This window comes from Cydia strobilella, chromosome 22 (assembly GCF_947568885.1).
Source record: "Cydia strobilella chromosome 22, ilCydStro3.1, whole genome shotgun sequence".
NCBI lineage: Eukaryota > Metazoa > Arthropoda > Insecta > Lepidoptera > Tortricidae > Cydia > Cydia strobilella.
Window position 1 is genome coordinate 6,866,112 of NC_086062.1, and position 17,266 is coordinate 6,883,377.

A 17,266-nucleotide genomic window follows, 5' to 3' on the forward strand; every position below is an offset into this window, starting at 1 on the left:
CACGCTAGACCGGGCCGGGGCCGGGCCGGAGCTTCCGGAGCTTCGTTTTCTATGGAAAGCACCATGTGATCACCGATCAGCCGTCAAGGAAATTGACATATCGGACGCCTCGGCCCGGGTACGGCCCGGTCTAGCGTGAGTCATCCTGAACTCAATTTATTTTAATAGAATATCAAAAACAACGTTAAATAAGTATTTCATTTTCATATTGCAATACGATTAAACCAATCTGAATGTATAGTTGGCAAAGGACTGTCATTTCAAACATAGACAAAGAGAATCATACTATCTTTGTCTTACACTAGTACTAGCACCCAAAACAAAAAGATGACTATAGTTTTTTTTTGTTCTTATTTACTGACAAGATTTGCTTGACCAACTATACATGGTTGACTCTTAGTTAGGTACTTTATGTAGGTAACGTGGGGTATTATACAGAAATATATTAAAAATGGCAGGAAGTAAAGCTTCCTTGAGAGTTCACTGATAATTCTCAACAAATTATCGACTATCGAATCGCCGCCTAAGAGTTACCATCACATAAAATGTCTACCATAGCTTGATACCACAATACTATAGCTACTTAACTGTGCTAAACTACTCTTCTATCGATCTTGACGTGTTCTACGCAACAAGATAATAACAACCGTGTTTTCTATGATCACTGTAACATCCTTTTGCAATTATTCTGTTAACCCACGTAAAAATGTAGCCATATGTGTTGGGTTAGAACCCGGATAAGACCCGACCCGCGGCCCCAGACGCGGGTGCCTTGCGGTCGTCTAATTTGTACATAGGCAGGGTAATCCGGCAAACTTTGTAGAGTGCTGAAATAGTAATCACCTCACACTTTGCTTTTGTTGACGTTTCAGTTTAAACTAAAACATATGCGATATTAAGTTATATGGCGTTATTCATAAACGCGTTACTCGCCTGAATTAGCTATGAATCGTTTGTCTTTATCTGTCACTTTGACTTATGTATTTGTAAGAAAGGGATAAAACATAATTTAACTAAATCAGGCCCGTAAAATTTTATGAATAAGGGGGTAAATGTTAAACTAGGTACTTGATCTTGCCAAGTGCGGGTACTTATAAAAAAAACTTATTTGACCCATAAAATGGCACTCGAGTGAAAACGGTTTGCGGTCTCTTTATTCCGAAACGCCTTCTACCACGATAAGACAACAAAAGTAAAAATGCTCATTACGGGGAACAAAAAAAACCGCACTCCCACAGTATATTATAAATAGGGAAGCTGGTAAATTAAATGTAAAGCACGCGATTGTCAAGTCAACATTTCTCGGATAAACAACTTATCATGTCAAACAACGAGTGTCGTTATTCGAAATAAAGCTTCATGGTAGCAGGCTGTGTTCGCTATTGACAAGCTAACTGGCGCCGAGTATAGTTCAAAAAACTCGCGCAACTACAAGATATTGATGTCAACTTTAGCCAGTTCTTGAGACAACGGGGACAACGCCAACCTGGAAACGTCGGAGGTAATTTTAAAGCTTATATACACGATAAATTTCCGATTTTGTAATGTGCAAACAACGTGAAAATTTAAATCGGTATTTAACAAGTTTACATCTAAAAACCAAGCCCCTACCATGAAAATCTAGTTACCTACACACCTACATACCTACATAGTTACATAGCGTATCGATAGATAAGACCCTAAACTTTCCTACTCGATATCATGAAGTTTGTTAGAAATTCCCGACCCCTTATCTTGTATTGAAATTAACTTATGCCTCAACTCTACAACTTGGAGTTCTATCTTTCTTTATATGCTTAATAATACATGTTTCGGATTATTTCATTCGACATGCCTGGCAGTAAATAGAGTCAGACCAAGCTAACTCTGCAGCGATTTCGATAGCACAGAATGTGCAAGTGTTAGTTTAAAAGTCATAATTTTATAGAAGTTTGATATTTAACACTTGCACAGTCTGTTCTATCAAAATCGCTGCAGATTTAGCTTGATCAATACCTGCCAATAAATTACGAGTTTTACGAGGAGTTTATTATTTTTATTTGTTGATTGTGTTTATTTAGTTTGTTTATAGGTATTATTATTTTATTGGTTGACAAAACTAAATATATACTTAACCTCGTTAGGTAGCTCATTCCACAGCCAGAGCGTCGGCGGGAGGAAATTTCGTAATGATTCAAAAAGTAAAAAGTTATTTTACAAATATCCTGCCAAATTGTATTACTTAATACCTAAATTAAATTTTGTTCTACAAACGAGGAACAGAAGAGAAATGAGATAAAATATCAAATCACTAAACTGAAAGTAAAAGGCCACTTTAGTTTAAACTCAACGAATCACATATACCAATCTAAAATTGAAACGTTCCATTTGCACGTACAGCCTTGATTTTCTGTGATAAGTACATAACCTTAATTAGTACATTTGAATAAGCATATACTATAAAACGCAGCTACTATAAAGGGGCCCCCTGACTATCAGTCCGCCGGGCGAAATCGGCCTGTCAGCTGTTCGGAGCTGTCAAATTTTTGTTCTAACGGTCAGGCATATATATCATCCGGCTTACTGGAATGTTTACAATATGTTATAATGTTAGCTCTTCAGTCAATTTGAATTACTCAGCGCCACCAGTTAACCGGTTAAACCTATGGTAATGTGTCGGATGATGGAGCTCATGGGTAGTGCTTTGAATTCCTTTGGTTCCAGATAGCCCGCTTCAAAGTCGTTCATTCTTTGTCTGGCAAGGGCTTATATTTACTAATAAGAGTAACAGTTTTGAATGATTCACGGTTAGTTTCACTAGACTTATATTGACCGGGATATGGACCGTGACTAACCAACCAATCAGACCAACGAGTGTGAATGCGACCGGTGGTAACGTTGAAAGCGAACGCAGCCGACGGGCACGAATGAGGGTAGACCGAGCGCGATCTACACAACTTTGACACCCACTCGCTATCTTCAGTTACACGTGAACAAGATACATGTAACTGCGTCGAAATATCGGGAGCTCGAAAACAATACAAAAGTTAATCACGGTCCATATCCCGGTCAATATAAGTCTAATAAGAGACTAGTAATAAGTTAATCAACTTAGCGTTTTCTTCCTAATGATCACTCTGTTTTTCTCTACGCCAATTTAATGAATCCTCGGCGTAAGATCGCGTGCCTGCACCACACTAAAGTTCATCGCTTTTGTGAACTCGTTAAACATTTAATTTAGCTTTTTTCATAAACTATTTACGAACCAAACTTTTCAAGCCAAGAAAACAGATTACTAAGTTACCAAAAGTGTTTGGAAATTGTTTGCTAATTTCATTGATAACTTCAACCTAAAGGTTTTCGTTTCAATGAAAGGCGCCATTCTATTCGTAATAATTTATTACTTATTTGAGTTTATCGGTGCTTATATTTTGCTATATTTTACTCTCGGATTTGTAAAGGTAAAGTATGAAATAGAGATATAAGCCGATTTATTTTAATAGGCATTTGAGTAATTGATACTTAGCGCCACTTGTATATTGTGCGCCATATCCTCTTTCACACAATCCATCCATCGTTTTTTGAGTTTACCATTTGCTCTCCGTCCATCAACATTCATCCCTAACATTCTTTTGCCTATATGGCATTCATCCCTCCTCATCACATGCCCATACCACGCTAACCTACTACTTCTCATCTTCTCCGTTACCGGTGCTACTTTCAAACTTCCAATATACTCATTCTTAATCCGATCCTTTCTCGTCACTACACACATCCATCTCAACATTCTCATTTCCGCTGCGTGCACTCTTCTTTCATCCATCACTTTCGTCGCCCAGCATTCTGATCCATACATTACAACCCGGTCTCACGATCGTCCTGTAAATCCGACGGTGTGATGGGCTGTAAGGCCGGAAAATCATAGCGTCAGAAAATGCCTATCCATGAATACTATAAAAAGAGGACGAGAAAGACTACGTACCTCATGGACGAGAACTATTGAGAAGGATATGGAGTCTTAACTTACGTAAGGAAGACGCTCAGAATAGAACTGCCAGGAGACTCAGAATAAGAAAAGCCGACCCCGTATAACGGGAAAATTCGAGGAGGAAGAAGAAGAATAAAGTCTAAAATGCGTCAATAGAGTTCTAGACGAATTAAAGCTGCTTTAAGGAATTAACTTAAATAGTATTATAATGTTGTTGTGACATAATATTTATGCAGAAACGGAATGCGGCGGGTTGAAAATTTGCATAAATATTTGTCATAGAACTTTTTTCCTTACCCGATTAAAAATTCCGTAAATATTCTTAACATCAAGTTTACTGTAGGTAAATATAGCTATAATAAAGCTATAAAAAAGGTATAAAACTTAAAATACTTAATGTAGTCATTTTGCTTCATTAGTTAATTCATAGGGTGAGGGTAGCTTCTAATTTTACCTTTTTAATAAAAAATCATCTATAATTATACAAGCTAAGGGCTAGGGTTTTCTTTTTTAAAGAAGGATTTTTAGTTTTAGAATTTTCTAGTTGGTAAAAAAAATCCTAATTTACTTAATTAAGATTCAGTTTTAAAATCTATTTACATTCTTCAATTTTAATTAAATCCAATTGAATTTCACTGAGATAATTTTGAATACATAGATGTCAAAATGTTAAATAAAAATGTAATTATGAATTAAGTATTAAAGTTGGGACAGATCCACTAATTTTAAATATTATATATAAAGGTACTTATCATATTTTAAAGTTCTAATGTACCTCAAGGCTTTAGCCGCACAGACCGCAAGCGCCCGGACGGTTGAACGCTGGTTCCGTGGGCCAAAGGCCGCTGCTTGCTCTGGGATGCAACCTTCGTGAGTAAATTTGCGCCTACTCATTTTGCTTCCGCTAGCAGGTTGGCAGGCGCAACCGCGGAAAATGCCGCGAGGCTCAAACGCTTAAAATACGCCAACCTGGAACCAGCGTACGATTTTGTTCCGGTCGCGGTGGAAACGGCTGGGCCGTGGTGTTCGGAGGTAAAGAAGCTGGTTAGAGACTTGGGCGGCGACGGCGGCGTCGCCCTCCGCTAGTATATTTGGCACTTTTGGGCTGGGTAATAATTAGAATAGTATCACCAATGTGCTTATTTTTTAGTTTTTTTTTTGTCTTATGTGCATACGTTTTTGCTTTAGATTTTAAGTTTTGACATGTATGTGAAATTTAATGTTAAGGTCGTAAAATGACGAACAATATGTCTCATATCTTTACGTCGACTAATAGCATAAAGTGTCCTTTTTAAATATTTAAGAATGTCATTTTACTAAACAGTTATAGAAAAAAACAACAATGTAACTTTTACTTTACCAAATATCTCGAAAAATAAACATTCAAGTCCATTACAAAAACTCTCAGAAAAGTACTTAACGTCAAAGATTTTAGCTTTGAAAAAACCTTTACAAAATTGAACAAAAAATTTACATAATAATCATCTAAGCCTGAACAAAATTTACATAACTTATAGCGTCTAGACTGAAGGGGCGGACTTATACGTATTATGTCAAAAACACTTTCCATATGATATTCAACTTTATGTCACATTGTTAGTGATGAAATTTAATTAACACCATTGAGCAGACTCGATTCTTACGATGTCGTTTTGTTTCGACTTGCATACCTAAATATAATAAGTGTTCGGAAGTTTCGTTGTCATAATAGAAAGTGGCGAGGCAATCACGGGAATACACTCAGGAGCATTAAAAACGGGTCACTTCATAAGGATGTTTCTACATGGAGTAACCCGTTTTCATTGTTCTTGGATGTAATTAGTGTCTACCTACATTTGTGGAAGCGCTATATAAGGAGAAAAGGAGATAAACATTGAAAAATGTCGAGTTCTTCGTACAGGCGTGTTTTAATTTTAGTTGATGAAATGTTACTTTTGACACTAACAGATCAGATCCATAACTAACCCAGATCTAATTGATAACCTGTTTTATTATATTTTATTAGTCTATAAGTGTCTCACTGCTGGGCATAGGCCTCTCTTTTCCACCATTTGGTCCTATCCGATGCACACTCCCGCCACTCTTTACAAAATGTGTCAAGCTCGTCCCGCCATCTCCGTTCATAACCTGTTATTAACATAAAAATACGCCTGTTAGTTTCTCGTACTTTTGACAAATTGGGATCATTTCGTTATCACGAGCATTTAAAAAACAGAACAAGATAGAACATTTGAGATACATGCATTAATCATTGTGATCAAATACAGCGCCTCAGGCAAACATTTTTACCATTTAATTGTAGGCAGTAAGGTTTTTTTTTATAACCTGATGAAGTAATTTACTTTTGAAATCCTTGGAGTTAAGACTTGATATAAATAAAAAAGCATCATATTGTAATTTTTTTTTTAATTTATACCTTACAAATTGTGACTGTGTTGTGAAAATGTCGCCATAAAAGTATATGACATGAAAAACGCTAGTTAAAAAAAATTTACTTCCTTTGTTGCGAACACACAACACACACAACAAGTTCACAAGTTGTGATACACTAAAAATAAATTGAACGCTCTATTTTATCTACTTCACCATATTGTTTTCACAAAGTGATTGTTGGCTGGAAAATAAAACTTAATGTAAAGTCCGACAAGAAATTGCAGAAAATTATTGAGGGCACCACTTCCTACGTAACTGCCACATTTTTGACGTAACATGACAACAATTTGGTATGGACATTTTTACCCGACTGCCAAAGGAGGAGGGTAATGTTTTTCGAGTGTATGTATGTATGCATGTATGTCTGTTTCTTTGTGGCCTCCTGTAGCCTAAACGGCTCGATGGATTTTGATGTATGAGGTATCGTTAGATTCGTCTTGACCACGGGAGTGTCATAGGATACATTTTATCCCGAAAGTCCTACGGGATACAGAGATAATACTTTCTTTACATTCACTTTGTAATAATTTGATATAAGAGGTATTCATCTTGATCACGGGAGTATCATAGGATACATTTTACCCCGAAATTCCTACAGGAACATGTTAATTCTTCATAAACGCAAGCCACCCAAGCAATGCAAGCGTCAGCAAGCAATGAGCAAATAACTTGTTCTGCAACTCCCGCGCACCTCTCGCGTAGCGGTCTGGTAGCGGGCAAAGAAGGGCGGGGCCTGCCTTGTAGCGCGCGGTGCGGTACGGAGGGGCATATTCTCGTGTCTACAACCCGAACGCGGGCACACGCACACGCATGACGTGAGGCCACACGTCGTCGACGGTCGACTTTTCTAAGTGATTTTTTTCGATACTTCCTCGTCCGAAGCGAAAATTATAAAGTAATAACTTGTTCTTTTTTCAACTAAAAAGTTATAAATAAAAAATTAATTATTATAAAAAAACAAAAAACCCGACTGCGCACTAAAACGAGGAAAACAAGCCACACAAGAAATATTGTTTAATCAAATGCTAAAACCAAGCTATGGAATACCGTTTAAACAATATAAAAAATGCACTATGAAATGTGTGTGTAATCGATAGTTAAATAAATAAAAACTTATTCTAAATACTAACTAAATAATAATAATTTATAAATGTTGATGGTAAGTATTGCAGGCGGGGACCAACTTGACCGCCACCAACGAAAATACCTACCTAAGTAACATTCTGTTAAATAGTGAACTTAACAACCAAGTTGGTTGGGTTTTTATTTGCTTAGTATGAACAGGTTTCAACATCTAACTTAAGATGTCGGATGCACAAAATATTTTCAATAAAGATAAGCTCAGTCCCCATAAAAAGGAAATATTTAGTTCGGGGGTTTCAGCGTCTAGTTCTGGCAGGTAATAGCGGGCATTTGCGGCCATAAACATAGGCAGATGGCGAACGATAAGGGCGGGGTGCCAGTGCAAGCGACACGCGACACACTATTACTTATATTGTCACAATGACAATTTTTTGATGAATAATAACTCTGACATGCTCTGTGTTAGCATAGGATGTGAAATTAACAACATTACACTAAGATGAACATACTTATTGTATATAGAGAAAAATATGTACCATCGAGTAATAAACAGCCATGGTTGGACCAGTGGTTGAAGTGGCGAAGGCGAACCTTGTCTGTGGGCCTAGCCAAGATGCCAATCGTTTGCGCTGTAGCAAACGAAACACTAATTAATGTCTTTGTTTTAGTTTTAGTCTTAAGTTTAGTTCGTTCTGGTGTTGGTTTTTTCTGTAACTTTCGTTATAAATATATTTAAAAAAGGCGGTAATTAATATTTTATTTGTCTTAATTTTCTGTTTAATAATGTTTGTATTTTTATGTCAATGTAAATTTTATTTGTGTGTCGTTGGCGTACGTGTCGCCATTATTTTTAGATTAAGCCAGGTCCCCACAGAAAACCAGCGCCACGGTTTGCCGCGGCACTATGCTGAGTGGGGAGCCTTTTTGGCGTCCAAATGTTTTTTTGTCTGAATGTTTTTCTTTTTTATGTACTATGTTGTGGCGTCAAATAAATGTATTTTCTTTCTTTCTTTCTTTCTTAATGTCTCTCTGTCGCACTAATATGAAAGAGCGATAGAGAGACATTACCGTTTCGTTCGCTACGGCGCAAACGATTGGCGTCTTCGCTTAGCCCTCTGGCATGCTTTTATTATTCGACCTAACGTTTCGACGGTGACGTTATGTCCGTGGTCACAGGCATACTGGAGAGAATTGTATTCATTCGCAAATATTCGCTAACACTGGAGCCCAACGTAGCCTCACGTCGAATGTTCCCCGTATCGCCGCCATTTTAAAGTATTGTTTGCGGCGGGCAGGGCAGCTGCAATTATTTCAAATCGAAACGTTTTCACAAGCTTTTTCATAACACATAACTTGCATCCGTTTGTTTTGCGTTTTGTTTTAGTTTGACCACTTTACCTGACGACGAGGATAAGGCACTTTTGAGTTTAGCAGTCTATGTATGTTGTCGTGTAACTGGCCAAACGCATTTTAAAAAACTGGACAAGTGCGAGTCGGACTCGCCCACCGAGGGTTCCGTACCTTTTAGTATTTGTTGTTATAGTGGCAACAGAAATACATCATCTGTGAGAATTTCAACTGTCTAGCTATCACGGTTCATGAGATACAGCCTCGTGACAGACAGACGGGCAGAGGGACAGCGGGGTCTTAGTAATAGGGTCCCGTTTTTACCCTTTAGGTACGGAACCCTAAAAAGGTTCCTTCTGTGGAAAATACAATAAAAGTTAACTAAAACCGACTTTATTATTTGAGTCTTAAGTACTGTAAAAAGGTGCAGCGTAAAAATTAGCTTTACATTCCCTTAAGTTTGTGATGTCTTTAGGAAATGCGAACGAGTTAAATATAAAATTAAATGTGTATGACCCTAATAGGAACACCTTTTGAGAGTTCCGTACCCAAAGGGTAAAAACGGGACCCTATTACTAAGACTTCGCTGTCTGTCTGTCTGTCTGTCCGGCTGTATCTCATGAACCGTGATAGCTAGACAGCTGAAGCTATAGCGGCAACAGAAATACATCATCTGTTGCCGCTATAACAACGAATACTAAAAACAGAATAAAATAAATATTGAAGTGGGGCTCCCATACAACAAACGTGATTTTTTTGCTGTTTTTGAGCGTAATGGTACGAAACCCTTCGTGCGCGAGTCCGACTCGCTTTTCGCCGGTTTTTTTAAGTTGAATCTACTCATTACTCATCCGCTTACGAAGAATGAGATGTCTATTGAATCTTTTTTGTGCTTCACTAGAGTGACAAACTTAATTAGAACGTTCGGCACAGAAATGTGTATTTAAAACACAATAGGGAAAGTTTCATCTACTTATAATAAATTATTTCACACCGTGCACGAAATAAAGCACCCGATAATTATTAGAAAAACAGATAGCAGTTATTTTTAAACACAATTACTATTTAGTCAATCGGATAGAAATATAAAAAGTAGGTGAGTTGACCGTGACGTCACTATATTCTTTTTCATATAAATTCCATATTAGCAAATCGTTTTGATAGTTCTAAAAATGATCGTTTTGATAGTTCTAAAATATTTTGCCTATTAAAATACGAATTAATTTCTGATGAGTTTTCCTCCCACTAAAATCCGCTCAGTGGTTTGAACTGCGGAGAAAGCCACATAATATACATATACTATAAATAAATGATTATATTGTCCTCTATTCTTCATAAATAGGGTTAAAATAACAACCTCTACATACTTTATAGATGCCACATACTAAACGGCCTACCTATGTGGAATCTAATTATTTTATAATCGGCACAGTACAAACATATATATGAAGGTATGATAAAAGAAAAACAAAAGAAAAACTCCCGCGCCACAATCCTACATCATGGTCATCAGCGGTCTTAGCAGCCCTACGTGACCAGACAAAAAACCTCATATTATTTACTGCTCGAGTGACAACCCTAAAAGTTCTACCACGCTGAACATATAACCGTAAGTACATTCGAAACTAGCTCAAAACCCGACTTTATTGCACAAGAATAAGGTATACAATTCAATGAGTATACGTGCACATTCAGTTGTTATGCATGGCGTGGTAAAGTTGCGGTACAGTCAGCATTAATTACTCGCTGACAGCTCGAGTCTCGAGTTGATCGTGACTTGCGACTTGCAAAGTACACTTGGAATCATTATAACTGTGTGCATAGTTTGCATTGTGAACATAGTGAGGAGATAGGTAGTAAGTATATTTAGATAGTATGATTTGATTTGTTTGAGCTGGTAACTTGTGAGAACTCTAAGGTCACTTGCGTCATCCCACAACATTTATGATTTATGATTTAACCATGGTAACTGCAGGTTTAACCGGTTAACCCCGGGTAAGTGGGATGGTGCAAGTAGCGCTTGTTGGGCAGATTTTTATTTTGTCGTCGAATTTTTATTACTTCAGATTTCGATATAATTTGATGGTTAGATAGATAGTTTCCTATTCTGTATAATATAAGCGCAATTGTATAATTGCGCTTATCCTGTCCTAAAAAAAATTACTGCCGTTCATGCCGTCACTCAGTTTTTAGATTTTGATGGCTTTTTTTTTCATGTAAATCTAAAAGCTGATCGTAAAAGCTGTAAACGTTTGAAAAATGAATCTTGAAATGATATACGCGTACGGTCAGGCAGGGCAATTTCAAGTATGGGGCCACTTGTATTCGTGGCACACTTTCGCCAGTCATAAAAGATAATTTACCCATGGTATAAGTGGCTCTACTCTAGACTCTCTTCTTGCATTTTTAGGTAGTTTCATTTGCCTCATAATTGCCAAAGCCCTGGCTGGCCTTATTAAGAATTTAAAGCAAATCATTCCCAAAGAGCCTCCCGCAGAAACATCCCACTCCCTCCCTAAATGAATAAAATCTAACAATAACTCTCAAATTCCCAAAAATTCTCAAAAACCCGTTCCAACGTTTACTCTAAAATTAACTTGATTCTATCAAATTAAGGTTTATTTTTGTAAGAACAGTTTGTGGGCGCCAGTAAGAGTTTGGCAAAGTTAGGGATATTTATGGAATTTGGTATAGATTGTCCACGCCTCCCACGGCTGGGGAAAGGGAATTTTACAATCTTGGAATTGACAGGATTCGCTTAGCTTATAAAGGAATTGTATACTATACGACGCGATTGTTTTGCTCAACCATTGTATGGTAAGAATAATTATTTTTGGCGTAAAGGCGAGTGCTGCTGGTAAACGGTCCAGTATCCTTACCACGCGAGTTTGACACTGACATATTCGCTATTGACTGCGTAAACTAAGTAACAATACACCTCCCTCGTACCAACATTGGTGCAAGCGAGATGCACTGCGTTTGAATTGACGCAGTCGCTGACGTTTAAGGCCGCGTAAAACTCTTGGTCAGAGTACTGCTTACAAACTTGCATGAATCTAACTCTGCTAGTGAAATGTTAATACCTGCAAGCAAATAATAAATATCTTCACATAGTAGATATCTTCGTAACATACTGAATTAGGTAATCAATTATTATGTATGTTTCCTAGGGCGCATTTTATGAAACGCCCCGCACCATTCAAGTGCGTGTCAAACCTAGAATTGTTCCCATAAACTTGTAACTTTAAAACATGGAGTCCTGATTTTCAAGATCTTTAACTCACCGGTCCACGTAATTTTTTTTTTACCTTACAGACTAACATACAAAGACCTTGACAGGTTTTTCTTTTCAAAGACCTGTCGAAGAGACTCAGAGACGCCACAGGAGACCGAAGAGCAGGCAGCTTCCTCGCTCAGCGTATTAGTTTAACAATCCAGCGAGGAAATGCTGCCAGCGTCTTCGGTACTACACCGCAGGGGCCTTTTTTAGATTTAATAATTATAGTATTTATTTTAGATTCGTTTAGTCTTATTTTAGTTAAGTTTTTAAATATAATCTTAAAAACTAAAAATCATCTTGGCGACGCAATAGTCTTTTGCTGCGCCCACATGTTCCGTTGTAGAATTCGACAGATGCCCACTCCGTTACTCCGTACCTACTACGTTAGTGCTCCAAATCCGCTGGTCGGCCTGGTCGTCTGTATCGCATCCGTTAAAACAAAACAATATCAGCAATAGTTCCCGAGACAAAATTATAAGATTGATAAGCCTACGCGGGCCGCGTCCCGCGGGACAACATTCCCGATTCTCCCCACTTGTATATTTGTCCCGTGCCCGACTTCAAACATCTATCCTAACGCTATTTACTCAACGGTACAAAGATTCTTTGTTTGCGGTCTACCTTATTACACTGGAATAGGAAATGTATTTTCTATAAACATTAAATACAAATATGTTCTATTAAGAGTCCGCAGCAAGCTCGGCCGAATTTCACCTTCCCATACAAATGGAGTTTCGTTCTCATGTTATACCTACGCGTTGGATTGTAATGAAACTTTGCACTTATAATGACATGGGGTATATCTTTGCCTGTCATTAGTTTATACTCCAGCTTATAAAACAAACAAAATAGAGCAAAAATAAACTTTGATATGAAAAACGTAAATTCGCTGTATTTTTTTTTTAAACTATGGTACCTATCTGAAGCGTAAAGGTATTGTATTTAAACGATTTATTCTTGTATACAGGTTGTCCCTAGAACCAATGCCAACACTTAAAAGGCTTATAGTACAGCCTGAAGAGCTACAAGATTAAGCAAATACCTTTAATGAAAATCTCATAGTTTTTGAGACATCGGCACTTATATATACCTTTTAAAAACCAGCGGTGGTAGCACGGTCACATTTTTATTGCCTGCCACCATGCCTGTCACGTTCTGACAAGTATGTAAGTGCGAAAGTGAAAAATGGAACCATGCTGCCACCGCAGGATTCATATAAAAGTGCCGATATCTAAAAAAAATTTATTTTTATTAAGGGCAAATTATATAACTTCTATAAGCCTTTTTATTATATTTATTTTATGTTACAATTTAATTCAGGCAACAAGGCCCATATGTAAATATGCCTTATAGACTAATATGTATATAAATTTCATAAACTTAAAAACTAAAAACTATTTGGGCGACAGAACGGCGTGGCTCCGTTAAATCGTCTGCTCTTGTCGTTCAACGCAAGACCACGTTGTGTTGTGTTGTGTGTGTGTGTTTTGTGTTGTGTCCTTTAAGTCATTGCGTTGGTTTTAGAGACACTCGATACCTACATATACTTATATTTACATATTTCGGGGATCTCGGAAACGGCTTAAGATTTCGATAAAATTTGCTATATTCGGGGGCGAAAAATCGATCTAGCTAGGTCTTATCACTGGGAAAACCCATGTTTTTGAGTTTTTATTAATTTTCTGAGCAAAGCTAGGTCTCCTAGGTAGTTTATGTAGCTTCAGATATCAATCTGAAGCTACATAAACTAATTAGTCTTATTACAGGCATAGATATGTCTTATCCTATTGTAAGTACAAAATTTCAGATCAATCTACGTTTGTATGGAGATCCAAGCTTGCTGCGGACTCTTAAATATTACGTTCAATCGGCTTTTGTTTTTTCCGGAACATGTCCGTTATGCTCGCAATTGCTGTTTTGATGTCAGATACAATATGTTTTATCCAGGTTTTATCAAATATATAAAGGTAGGTGATTATTGATTAACTACCGGACTGGTTAAAGGCTTTATTAATTTTAGTAAGTTAAGATTTTATACTTAAGGGCATTTCTATTTAAAGTTTGTACTATATATTTTTGTGTTAGAATTGGAATTGTTTATATTATTTGTACTCAGAATCACGAGCTTTTTCCATTTTTACTGAGTTTTTTTTAAATGAAATTTAGGGGACACTTTTGTAGTATTAGGATCGAAAGAGCTCGTAATCTGAGTGGAAATAATATAAAATATACAAAATCAAAACATTCAAGTTGGCGGTACAACTTTAAATAGCCTTGCCCTTTAAATATTTATTAAGCAACTTTCTTTTACAAGAAACCCATTACTTCCGCCTGAAGGAATTTCTTCTATTTATATACAAGGAAAACCGACAACGCTGTAATACCTACGCTTAAATTCTAATCATTATACAGCCATATCTGGTTCACAACTTGCCTATTCAATGCATGCTACAAAGGACCTAGTTCATATTTAACAGTCAACTAGACTACAGTAACGTTAATAACATCTCATGAATCGTCGTAATCTACATATAGGCGGCCGATCGGAAAATACGCCCGATAGTAAAGTTTTTGTGTAATGTTTTGGTGGTAGTCACATTAAACCAATAGATAGGCAGGATAGATTCGTTAGGTTGCTTTAGATACCCGAAGGGCAAACTGTCCAGAAAAAGGAGCCCCGAATGAGACGATGATTTTCACCATTCACGATATGCTTAGGAATTTCATATTATTTATTCATCTGGCGGATATTATGTTCGGTATGATATCTTATCTCAGTAGATAAATGGCTTCCATCGTGTTAAATTAAAAATTAGATTTAGTTAGATCATTTACTTTAGATGAAAAAAAGAATGATACATCAACTCTTACCTGCTGCCTTGCTGACGGGAACCGTGACCGGCGCCGCGGCGGTCGTCGCCGTGTTCGGCGGGTACACCGGGTCGCAACATTCCCTCTCCGGGAACTCGCTCCCCCCCACTCCCCCCACCATCCCCACCACCAGTAGCACCCACATTAACCTCATCGCCGTCTCTTCCCCTTCCTCACAGACATCGCTCGTCTTCATCGGTATTCACATTACACTACTACAGTTAAATATACCTTGTGTATGATATGTTTCGTTTACGCGTACATAATTGACATTTAAACACGGTTTTGTATAGTTAATTTATAAATCTCCTGGAAAAGGTCAACGTTGAATTGAAAATATAAGAAAAAGAAACAGATTTAAATGTCATAATAATTCATTCACTCTTTCACTCGTTTTGGCATTGGGTCAAACTGTTTTATTCTTCGTAAATTTTCACCCACACATTCACTCCAGGATGATATCTGATGTCGGCGAGTAGAATTGAGTTTTAAATGATGTTTTTGAATGATAGGTACCTATTAAATAAAGTTCATTTGGATTTGATTCGTAATGTTTTACAGTATGTATTTTCCTAGTGGTGTGGTGAAAAAAAAAATGTTTCACTTGGCAGCAAAGTTTGTTTAAATATAGAAAATAATACCTGCTAGAGTACATTTTGTTTTTTAAGTCAATACCTACTCTTTGGCTAATGTCAAACATTCCTGCACCGGAAACCCCACATGTTAATCACACAGATACACACGCGTGCGAGACCAAGCGGATGACGAGACAAATAGCAAACGCGAGTGTGGCGATTTCTCTACTCGCATGAATGTGTAACAGCAGGGTAACGCCACGCCCGGCCCAATTCGAACAATGCTTATAAGATGTCACAGCGATACGCATACATAAGCTTTATTTATTTTCCCTCCTCCGACAGTCAAAAACACAAAAAAAGACTAATAGCAAAACCAGGTTAAAAAGGTCATCCTCCTTTCACTGTCGATTGATCACGAAACCAAAAATGAACTCTGCTCAGCACCGGCCTGTCAAATGCGAATGACTAATAGCAATTAGCGGGTTCCCATAAAACCTGAATTACGGACCCGTCGCTAACTTTGCCCTTTTTCCGAACCTTGGCGTATTTCAGGGTTGGCTTTCGACAGCATAAACAAATGACTTTTTTACTTGATGACAACTGACTAGATAGTGATATTGTGCTCGTATTTAAGTTTTATTATATTGGACTCTTGTTCAGCCAGCAACAATAACTACGTCCGCTAAACAACAACTATATGCCATAATTAATGTCATTAACGGGTCTACACGATTAAATTAAATACACACACACGATTAAATTTCAACGGAAGACTGACGTCCCAGCAAAATGTCAACGGAGATAAACTAGTATCGGGTAGTTTAGAGTTGTTTACCAATATCTCCATTGGAATATTGCTGCTGGGACGTCAGTATTCCGTGACCACAGCTAGTGCAAGCTGGCTGAAACGTCGGAAAAAAGGTAAAATAATTGAATTTAATCGCGTTAGACCCGTTAATGATATTAATTATGTGTACAAAACGCGAGAGTTTAAAATATTAAGTATATGTCTCCCTAGAATACTTGTCTAACTAGAGATCTCTACGGTTCGCGATCAAAAGTTATGTATCTCTCAGAATCTTAATGTTCCACAAACAAAAACTCTATCTCTTTTTGGTAAACTATTAGAGAATGGTACACTTACGGCACTTACGAAAAAACAAGAAAAAAGGCTCGCTACATGTCAAAACAACATGGAAAGAAGCGTGTTAAACATTAAACTCAAGGATAGAGTGAAATTGTCCATAATTAGAGCCAGAACAAAGTGTGGGAGAATAGTTAAAAAGGTCAAGCAACAGAAGTGGCGGTGGACCGGTCACATCATCAGAGAAGGGCTAGAAAAGTGGACAAGAGACCTTATAGAGTAGTACCCAAGGGGGCACAAAAGGAAGAGAGGAAAGCCTACTCGTAGATGGTCGGATGACTTAAAAAGGATAGGCGGAGTGGACTGGACCAGGAAAGCAAGAGACCGGGATACCTGGAAGGACTTGGAAGAGGCCTATGTCGGAGGACAAGCTGAAGTTGTCGATGGGAACTAGAAAATAGTAAATAGTAATATATATATAATTATAGAGAAAAATAAGGTATATTTTTAAGTAGATTGTTACAAAACTTCAGAAATAAAGGCTATTTTTATTTTTATTTTTATTTATTTTATTTATTAGAGCATGGTATATAATTTTGACGTATAGTCTGAGAGCCTAGCCA

At 37.4% G+C, this 17,266-nt stretch overlaps 1 protein-coding gene across 2 annotated transcripts in view; it reads right to left on the minus strand.

Annotated features, from left to right (window-relative positions):
* The window catches only part of LOC134751391 (uncharacterized), a 277,631-nt gene extending 262,305 nt beyond the window's left edge, over positions 1–15,326 (minus strand). For both annotated transcript variants that reach the window (XM_063686769.1, XM_063686767.1), the window contains exon 1: positions 14,982–15,326. In XM_063686769.1, coding sequence (XP_063542839.1) covers positions 14,982–15,177 — 196 coding nt within the window. In that variant the 5' untranslated portion in view covers positions 15,178–15,326. The remainder of the gene's footprint in view (positions 1–14,981) is intronic.
* Positions 15,327–17,266: the final 1,940 nt, after the last annotated feature.